This window comes from Sinocyclocheilus anshuiensis, unplaced genomic scaffold, assembly GCF_001515605.1.
Source record: "Sinocyclocheilus anshuiensis isolate Anshui unplaced genomic scaffold, SAMN03320099.WGS_v1.1 scaffold810, whole genome shotgun sequence".
Lineage (NCBI taxonomy): Eukaryota > Metazoa > Chordata > Actinopteri > Cypriniformes > Cyprinidae > Sinocyclocheilus > Sinocyclocheilus anshuiensis.
The window spans coordinates 490,455-500,941 of NW_015542409.1; the positions used below are offsets into that span (position 1 = coordinate 490,455).

The following is a 10,487-nucleotide window of genomic DNA, read 5'->3' on the forward strand; positions in this document are numbered from 1 at the left end:
GTACATTAAAAATAAGGTATGACTTCAGCCCATTTCCACATTACCATATGAAAATTCATACGCTTTTAGTTCAGATGTGTTTACGGCTTTTAAATTAACTAATTTAAGGGAATAATGATAAATATAGACATCCAAGGGGATATTTTAAAAATCTAAATTAAAAATACATTTGCCATGTTCTATATATATATATATATATATATATATATATATATATATAAACAGTTGTTGCAGGTACAAATTAAATGTGGAAGTTTTAACCTATCTAGATTTTCATTGCTCTTATTTTAAAGGTGACATATGATTTCTCCAGGTTTTAAGTGCTATAATCAGGTCCCCGGTGCATCTACCAAAAAGATTAACCCGGTAACTTTGCTTTGGTAAGCTTTTTTTTTTGCAATTAAACTCATATGGTTTAAAACGCATGATTTCAGCTCGATAAACATTAGAATCAGAACCTAAACAGATGTTTTTAGCAGGTATGAGCTGCTCTATTCTGGAAAAGGGGGCGTGGAGTAGCAGCTCCTTTGCATTTAAAGAGACAGATACGAAAAACAGCATGTTTCTGCTTCCACTCAAAATAGGCATTTTCAAAATACTATAATAAATGATCTGTGGGGTATTTTGAGCTGAAACATCACAGACACATTCTGGGGACACCTGAGACTTATATTACATAAAGTAAAAAGAGGCATAATATGTCTTCTTTTAAGATTTGGAATTAATGACACATTACATACTGTAATACTTGTAATATATAGTTATTAACCTATTGTTGTAAAGGTCCTGTTTTTTAAACCGTTACTTAATAGTATACTAGCTTCAAAGCTGAAGAGTTATTTTTTACAGACTGGGCGTCACATGCCTACATTCACATTCATGTTTGTCATTTTTTACATGCTGAGATTTTGATCGTCTCTCTTACCTTTCAGACCCAAATCCAGTACCTGAAGCAAGTCCAGCAACCGAGCGCGGCTCAGCTGAGATCGTCCATGGTCGACCCAGCCATCAACTTATTTTTCTTCAAAATGAAGACTGAACTGGAACAGACTAAAGACAAACTGGAGCAAGCCCAAAATGAACTGAGTGCCTGGAAATTTACACCTGATAGGTAAACTAAAATAACTCCCCCCTCCAAACAAAAAGTCAAGACTTTCCTGATTTACCCCCCACCTTCTCCTCTGCAGGAGTGCAGATAATGGTGGGGGAAGACTGAAATGTTTTGCTCACAACGAGACTCAGACTTTAAAGCCAAAGCTCAGAACAAAAGACATTTTTCTTTCGTATTGCCCTGCTATTACAAATACCATAATGTAAAATCAGAACAAAACCCAACAGTTTTGGTCAGGTGACACTTTTGTTTCAGCTTTCTCTCTCCCCCCCCACACCCCTCATGGTACAGAAGCCTGAAGGAATCGGGACTGTTCCTGAAGAGGTGGTCACGTCGGAAATGCCCCCTTCCAGCCCATGTTAGAAAGCTTCCTGTAACAAAAAAGGCGGCCTATGAAAGACTTGAGCAAAGCGTTGACTCTGGAGCTGATTGAACTGTAGTTTAAAGATCACTGATTGAACATTTAAAACATGACATGGCCCTACTAAATGTGTTGCAGAGGAATATGCCCCCATTTAAACTCCATCGTAGATGCCTTGAGGCTCTGGTTAAGAATCTAGAATGTTAACACAGGGAGGTGGGAATGTAGTGTGATGCAATGAAATGGGGAGGAGTTAAGCAATCTTAAGACTTTGGGGCAGAAGCCTTTGTTATGATGTAAGACTTTGGGGGAGGAATCAGACTTTCTGATCTGCAAAGACTTTGGTATATGTTCATCTCACAGGTGGGACATACGGTACAGTGTTTCAAACCTTTTCTTTTTTTGTGTTCGTAACTATACTTTGTTTTTGCTCTGGAAATGCACCTTGCATTTACAGCAGCGTGGTCCAAATGAATTGACTGACTTGGTAATTGTCTTAAATTGGCTGTTGCGCTGCTGCAGATGCAAACATAATTGTTTTTTTCAATGTGAATGCAAATGTGCAATGTGTGTTAGAGGAAATTATTCAAGCTGTTTAAATGTTTGTGTATAATAATTTGTATTATCTTGTGTACCTTTTCTAATCCACTTTTTATTTTGCGGTCACCCAGTGAGGATTTCAATGGTTTTGTTCATTTCCCTCGGGTCACGTTTAATTCTATTGCAGGTTTTTTGCTCAGTAGATATTTTATAGCAATTATTACATTTTAAAGTTATAGTTGCATTTGAGTGATTCAAGAGTAGTTTTAGAGATTCTGCTTTGCAGATCTATGAAAACAATTTGGGTTAGGCCATTTTGTTGTTACCAAGTCTTTTGAAATATTGTCTGCTCTAAAGGGAGCATTATATAATTCATCAGAGATTTCATAGCAGCAGATTGTCCAGAAAAGATGGTTAACCAGTTTAAGGAAATATTCTATATGGCTGCATTTACACTGCAAGTCTTAATGCACAGATCCGATCTTTTGACCATATCCGATTTTTTGACCCGTCTGTTTACATTCACTTTAAACGCGACTGGTATCCGATATCTGTGTTTACATAATCCCCATCCAAAATGCTAGTCGATGATCGTTTTATTATGCAAATGGTAGACCCTCGGGTTTTGAATGGCCGTGCTATTAAAATTATTTATATAATACACGTCAAGTGGCCATTATTATTTGCCAGCATGGACAACAGCTGTCATGGATGTTTTGCAGCACAAAATCTGACTGAACGGAAAATAACGGTAATTTTAATTTGTTAGGCTCGTTAGAGGTGGAATTCTTCAGTGAAATAAAGTAGAGCCAATATGATATTTATTTAAATTAATTCGAATGAATTAACGAGAGAGATAAGAAATATAATGTAGCTTTAAACTGTTGTATTTATAAAATTCACGGGGCAGGGGTTGAAAAACAGCTCCTGCATGTGCAATTTCTTACTTAGCCTACATAAAGTTTCCATCTAAATAAAATGCGAGCGCATGCACTGGCAAGCGTGTCGCCCTCGAATTGGGAGATTCGGATATGTGTGTTTAGACGTAGGTCGGATGTCCAGATATCGGATATACGATTAAAATCCACATTTGGAAGTGGCTCAGATCGGATGCGAAAAAAATCAGATCTCGTATGGATTTTTGTGTTTACACACGTGCATCAAATTCCGATCTGTGTCAGATGTGGGCAAAAAAATTGGATTTTTTCTGCCAGTGTAAACCTCAACATTTAACCTCAAACTGCTTTTGATGTTAAATGCCAGCATTTGCTTTGAAACGATTCCAAGTCATTTAGTTTGAGGACAGTAGCATTACTAACTGCTGTATTTGGCACCAAAGCACCCTAGTGACCATTCAATTCATTCAAGTTTAATGCTACTGAATACATCTTTATGCAGTATATCAGTACAGTCTCAGAGTTTTCCAGTAGATGTGGGTTGCATTTACCTAACCTTAAACAGAAGAGTAAAATATGCTGCTGATTTAAATTAAGTGCACTGGCACATCCAGCTTTGCAGTTATTTTATCTCAATGATAATACAAGAAATTGTGTTGTCTATTGTCTGGAAAATTTCTAGCACATTTTTTTTACCTTCTGTCATTTAATCCAAGACCAGTCACAATAACATTAATTGAATTGAATTATTGCTTGGTTGCTCATGGCTGGTTTTTAGATTAACAGGTAGGTACTTTCTTTGGATCTGTGATCATCTCTGCTTTTAGATTTTTAAATGAACTTGGTTTCGCAACTTGTTCAATGGCCTATTGGAATGCTACCATACTAGATATGTTCAGATGTATTGCACTTGTTGGTTTAACTTCATTTGGTCTGATAACTGTTCAACCATCTCTTCCCAGAATTGTTTGAACTGTTACTTGATTTTCTTGATTGTCGTTGACTATGTTTACATGCACACCAGGAAACTGCTTATTGCGAGAGCGCTGCCAAACTGCCGTTGCGTTTACATGTGCCATGCTAGCAGTGCATTTTTAACTGCATATACATGTGGCACGATTGGTAATTGGCTTTCCTACTACTTTGTTACTTTTAGTTGTCTGATCTTTTCCACTCACATGCACTCATTAAAAAGCTGTAAGAACTCGGTCACATAAAGCCCAATCTCTTGCAGAAATTCAGTCGTGTTGAACCTCATGTTCTGCTTTTACTAGTTTCAGAATACCGCTTTCTTTTGCATTTTCATAAGTGCATGTAAACATACTTTACTGGTCAACAATATTTACCAGTCTGAAGACCAGTGTGGCCATTGGAGAGTTTGTTGGAAGCTGTTTCTGGTTGGCTAATGTCACCGCCCAGTTTGTAAATGCAGTGGCTACTTGTGTCGACCCTGTGGCCATGTTCACCATGTGATGTTAGACTTGTTTCCCTTGCAGCCAGACTGGTAAGAAGCTGATGGCGAAATGTCGCATGCTGATCCAGGAGAATCAGGAGTTGGGCAGGCAGCTGTCTCAGGGGCGCATCGCCCAGCTGGAGGCCGAGCTCGCCTTGCAGAAGAAGTACAGCGAAGAGCTCAAGAGCAGCCAAGATGGTGAGCAAAACCTCTCTCCATTCATGGTTTGTTTTTATGGAACTTACTCACTTTTAGTTGTTTTTTTTTTTGTACCTGTGCATTTTGTGTGGTCCAGAGCTCAATGACTTCATCATTCAGCTGGATGAGGAGGTGGAGGGCATGCAGAGCACCATCCTGGTTCTTCAGCAGCAGCTGAGGGAGACCAGGCAGCAGTTTTCTCAGTTGAACTCCCAAGGCACTTCTAGTGGAGCTGGTCCAAGCAGAACTTCGCCTTCAGCGGCCTCTGAACCTTCCATTCAAAGCGAACCTGTGAACGCCTCCTGCTCGAAAGTTGCGAAAGACTGCGGAAGGGTGTCCAATGGACCCTCCAACGGGAGCTCGTCTCAGAGGGCCGCGTCTGGGTCCAGTCTGTATAGGGAAACGAGCAGCGCAGATGAAGATTACCCACCATCGCCATCTGTCTCCAGCCCCACTCATGGTGGCATGTCAAAACTGTCCAACCACTCAGAAGATGCAGTGAGCCAGAGGGGCGGAGAAGGGTACGTGACTCAACTAAGTGCGGGCTATGAGAGTGTGGACTCACCAACAGGCAGTGAGACGTCAGTGACCCAGCACTCGAACGATACAGACTCCAATGCTGACTCCCATGAGGCCGCTGCTGTCTCCAAAGGCAGCAGGACTGCGGGTATGAGGCACAGCACTCAGAATGGCCTGGACTCATCTGCAGCAACAGTTGCCACCAACACCTCCAATGCCTCCACAGGGTCTGTTTTGTAACATTCTTAAAGTTTCACAGTTTGTTTGTTTTCAACCACGACAAACAAGGAAATCACACACTTCAGGCCAGTTAGTTCTTGTTTGAGAAATGGTCAAATGCATCACTTTTGTTTTCTACCCGACCTTCCATCATAACCTATTTCAGTGCATTTGCGACATTCTCAAAGCTGATTACGTTTATAAAATGAGCAACATTGCGATTGTATATTTGAATTCTTTTTTTTATTTTTATTTTTTTATGAATGACTTTTAAACCATTTTTCCCTGGTCAAAGTAATATGAACACTTGGTTCTGTACTGTTCATTTGCTCACTTGTTAGAACTCCGAAATCATTTAGCTACGTGTGATGTATCAATGCTCAATTAAGTCTTGAAGCTGCAAGTTCAGAATTCTTAGTTTCCTGATGTTGAACTTTTCTTTTGTTCCTCTACATGACCAGAGAAAACGTTTTGTTTGACTTGTGTGTAGTTTTTTTTTTTACATGTATCTTGTTAAATTCTGATTTCAATCCTTTTCATGTACTGACCAAATATCAATAAAGCATTTTAATATGACTCAAACCTTGCTTTGATTTTCTGCTTTGAATAAATTCTATCAAAACCATTCCATCTGTTTATCAACATGTCATCAATTTAATGCCTAATCAGTAAAATGCATTTAAATGTGTGTATTTAGTGAGACTAAAGTGATGTTTGAAATATTTTTGATGTCGTCACCTTTATTTATATAGCGCTTTTAACAATACAGATTGTGTCAAAGCAACTGAACAACTGAACAAAGCAACTGATGTAAATTGGCTTTTTAATTGAACAGATTTTTAGTGGTGTCTAGTATGCATAAGCAACGTTTTGCTGCCTTCTGTTAGCCGTCCACACCGTTAGATGGCGCAACACCAAAATAAAACCAATGCATCAGACTGGCAGATCACGGTTATGATGTTTTCAATTCCTAGTCTTGTTTTATCAAATGAATGAGACAGCGTGAAGTAGGAGGCTCCTCGAAACAACCTGCATATATATATAGCCAGCCTACCGGACACATAACAAGGAACCTGCCAGCATTACAGCAAAGATGAACACGGATGCGATTGTTATCGTTTCTGCCGCAAGGACTCCTATAGGTAAACTCTCAAAATGTCATGTATCATATCGCGATGATATTTTCCACACGGTGCTGAGCACCTCTTTGTAACGTTAGCTGCAAACGGCAGTGCATCCTGTGGCAGCTTGTTGACAGATTATACTAGAAAGTTTTATCTCCTGTGTCACTAACTCCTGAGTTATGAAACTAACCAAATAATAATCTGCGCGATGATGCTGATGAAAGATAGTCGGTTTGCTTTGGTTGTATATCGTCAAAGTACGTGTCTTTTGTTTATTTTAATTAGCTAATGCTCGAGCTATAAGGCAGTAGTGTAGTGTCTCACTATGGTGCAGAAGGAACGTAAAGCTGCTCTGATTGGTTGCTCGGGGTTCTCACCAGTGTTCTCGTGCTCTGATTGGTTCATTTATTGTAGCGCCATGGCCAGGAGAAATTTTATTGATTGGTCATCCAGATAAACCTTTGCTGAATCCTTTATCATTCATATATAAATTCATATATGCATGTATACTTAAAAAAAATAAAAAATTCTGACCATTAAGTAAGTGATGCTATAATGCTTATCCTATAACTTTTATTCATGGAAATAATACCAATATTTAAATGAAATAACAGCTTTAGTAAATTAGAAATCGCGTTAAAATTCCTTTTTCCGCTCTTTATGATTTTGACTTGGTAAAAAACTAAAGTCAGTATATGGGCACTATGGCTTTATTTGCCTTTTGCTTTCTTCCATAAATTATATTATTTAGATGAAACAAAAGTATCAATATTTTTGCTTTTTTTATTGACAGGATCATTCAATGGAGCCCTTAGTAGTGTACCTCTCAATGATTTGGGGACATTAGTCATTAAAGATGTGCTTAAGAGGGCCAATGTGAAGCCAGAAGAAGTCTCAGAGGTCATCATGGGTCATGTCCTCACTGCAGGTATAGCACCTCATGTAGTATACTTAGCCTACTCACCACCATATAAATACAGAAGTCATCAGTGAGAGTAACGCACAAAGCTCAAGTTCACTTGTGGATTGATAGTCTTCTCCTACATGTACTTAAGGTCATGGGCAGAATCCTGCCCGGCAGGCAAGTGTTGCTGCTGGTATCCCATACTCAGTGCCAGCATGGAGCTGTCAGATGATCTGTGGATCTGGCCTGAAGGCTGTGTGTCTTGGTGCTCAGTCCATCATGACTAAAGAATCCACTATAGTAGTAGCAGGAGGCATGGAGAGCATGAGTCGGGTAAGACAGCTGTCAGGAGCACTTCTGTTATCTTTAAGTAAAAAGTGATGATAACCATGCAGCACTTTGTCTGTCAGGTTCCTCATATAGTGCAGATGAGGTCAGGGGTGAAGATGGGAGATTCTACTTTGCAGGACTCCATACTGACTGATGGACTCACAGACGCCTTTTACAATTACCACATGGGAGTCACAGGTAATTTCTGAAAACAGACGGCCTACCTTTATTGTGTGCTTTAATTGGGCAACTGATCTAGCTGTGGTCATGTGTCTGTGTTAGCTGAGAATGTGGCCAAGCAGTGGGGGGTGTCCCGTAAGGCTCAGGACCAGTTTGCCGTGACGTCACAGAACAGAACTGAAGCAGCTCAGAAGGCTGGAGATTTTGACCAGGAGATTGTGCCAGTTACTGTTCCCTCTAGGAAAGGTAAGAGGCTCATTGTATTCAGAAATATGATTTTATTTTTCAATATTTATATATTATTTTATTTTTCAGCATCTCAATAAATATTTAAACACTACCATTCAAAAGTTTGGGGTTGATATATGTGTATATATATATATATATATATATGTATATGTATGTATATATATTTTACATTTTTGAAATAAGTCTCGTATGGTCACAAAGCTGCATTCATTTGATAAAAAAATACAGTAAAACCAGTAATATTGTCGTTTCAGTGTCACATGATTGTTCAGAAATTATTCTAATATTTTAAAATTACTCACCAAAAACTGACTTGATGCTTAAGGAACATTTCATAGTATCAATATTGAAAACCATCATGCTGCTTAATATTTTTGTGAAAACCATAAAAAATTATTTTAGGACTCTTTAAATTGAAATGTCTAAGGAACAGCATTAATTTATAATATTTGATTTATTCTTTTAATAATATAAAAGTCTTTACTGTCACTTTTGATCATCCTGCATCCTTGCTGAAAAAGATTATTACTTTCAAAAAACATCTTACACACCTGAAACTTTTGAACAGTAGTGTGCCTTATTCAGTCGAGTTTTGTTTACTGCAAAAATAATTTTCTTAATCAGTATTTTTGTCTCGTTGTCTAGTAAAATCATCTTTATAATGTTTTTCTTTCTTGATTAAACCTCCATAAACCTTACAACAAGAAAGTTACCTAAGAAAAATAAAATAAGTAAAATAAATAAAATAAAATGAAGGTGTACTTTCTGAAATCAAGTCTTAATATCTCAAGTAAATGAATTTTGAAAATAACAAATTGATTTATCTATTTATTTTGGAATGTTTGTATCTCCTTGTATTTATCTCTGATGACACTGAATATAAATTCAAATAAACCCTTTATTACCATATCAGGTCCAGTCGAGGTCAAAGCTGATGAGTTTCCGCGGCATGGCAGTAATATTGATGCTATGTCCAAACTGAAACCTTGTTTTGTGAAGGATGGCTCTGGTACAGTGACAGCTGGCAATGCATCAGGTAAATGGTGACATCTTTGACACTCAATTATGACACAATTTAAGTGTCATTTTCATTGCATAGAGACAATAATGCTTTTTTTCCATTGGTTTTTGTTTAACAGGCATAAATGATGGAGCTGCAGCTACTGTTCTCATGAGCCAATCAGAGGCCCAGAGGCGGGGCTTAAAACCAATGGCACGCATCACATCCTGGGCTCAGGCAGGCCTCGACCCTTCAGTTATGGGCACAGGGCCAATTCCAGCCATTAGAAAAGCTGTGAGTGTCTGTTGAGTCATCACAGGGCCTAATTCATCCACATGAATGAAGAATGAATTCTTGTATTCAGTGCTTATCCTGAAATAGCAGTCAGGGGACCAATATAATCCAATAAAAACCCAGATTTACAATTGGGTTCATATTATAATATGCTTTCTAACCAGGTTGATAAAGCCAGATGGAAGCTTGATGAGGTTGATCTGTTTGAGATAAATGAAGCGTTTGCTGCTCAGTCCATTGCAGTGGTAAAGGAGCTCGGTTTAAACCCTGATAAGGTGTGTTATTTCTTCCACTTTATAAATACTTTTCTTCATGCTTCATACAGCTTTACACAATATTATTTTGACACAGTTACCCAATGATTTGTGTACCACAGTGACAAGATTGTAATATCATGATGAGTCTCCATTATTGCAAATATTGGAGGTTCATCTCCCTTGACCTTTGTTCACCCTATCAGTGACCAGACTGCTACATGAAAATGAATAAAATGACCTCTTTGCCTAAGTTAAAAAAATATAATAATAATATTTATGGAAAGACAAATACTCATCTGTCTCATTTTCCCCATGATTTTAGTTTATAGTTAATTTACCACTTAATTTGTCTCTCTTCCTTCAGGTGAATGTGTGTGGAGGGGCAATCTCTCTCGGACATCCCCTCGGTATGTCTGGCTGTAGAGTGTTGGTGACCCTGCTTCATGCGCTTCAGAGGACAGGGGGACGGAAAGGGATCGCTTCATTGTGTATAGGAGGTGGAATGGGTATTGCCATGTGTGTAGAGAGAGAATAAGCGCTGAGTACTGCTGATATAGACAGATTACTTCCACACTGTAATCGTGTGCTTTTAATCAGGCCTTGAATCCAGTTTGTCATATTCAAAACAGATGTTTAAAATCTAAACAGTCTATGATGAGACTAAAGCAAGTACATACTCAAGTCAGTGCTTATATATATTGTAAATGAAGGGAAACCTGTAGTAAAATTCACAAATTGTCAATTCTGGTAAAATGATCTAATGCAGGGCTGTCCAAACTCGGTCCTGGAGGGCCGGTGTCCTGGAGAGGTTAGCTCCAACCCTAATTAAACACACCTGAACCAGCTAACCAA

At 38.4% G+C, this 10,487-nt stretch overlaps 2 protein-coding genes across 2 annotated transcripts in view; both read left to right on the top strand.

The window, feature by feature from the left end:
- The window catches only part of LOC107693220 (pre-mRNA-splicing regulator WTAP), an 8,497-nt gene extending 2,682 nt beyond the window's left edge, over window positions 1–5,815 (top strand). The window contains exons 6-8 of the mRNA XM_016492512.1: window positions 933–1,111; window positions 4,405–4,559; window positions 4,657–5,815. Coding sequence (XP_016347998.1) covers window positions 933–1,111; window positions 4,405–4,559; window positions 4,657–5,318 — 996 coding nt within the window. The 3' untranslated portion in view covers window positions 5,319–5,815. The remainder of the gene's footprint in view (window positions 1–932; window positions 1,112–4,404; window positions 4,560–4,656) is intronic.
- A 402-nt stretch (window positions 5,816–6,217) lies between these two features.
- On the top strand, window positions 6,218–10,449 carry LOC107693222 (acetyl-CoA acetyltransferase, cytosolic-like). The gene is made up of 9 exons (XM_016492514.1): window positions 6,218–6,439; window positions 7,215–7,349; window positions 7,477–7,658; window positions 7,736–7,853; window positions 7,938–8,081; window positions 8,998–9,120; window positions 9,224–9,378; window positions 9,543–9,653; window positions 10,000–10,449. Exons 1-9 carry the CDS (start codon window positions 6,391–6,393, stop codon window positions 10,168–10,170), a joined length of 1,188 nt encoding a protein of 395 aa, XP_016348000.1. The 5' UTR covers window positions 6,218–6,390; the 3' UTR covers window positions 10,171–10,449.
- Window positions 10,450–10,487: the final 38 nt, after the last annotated feature.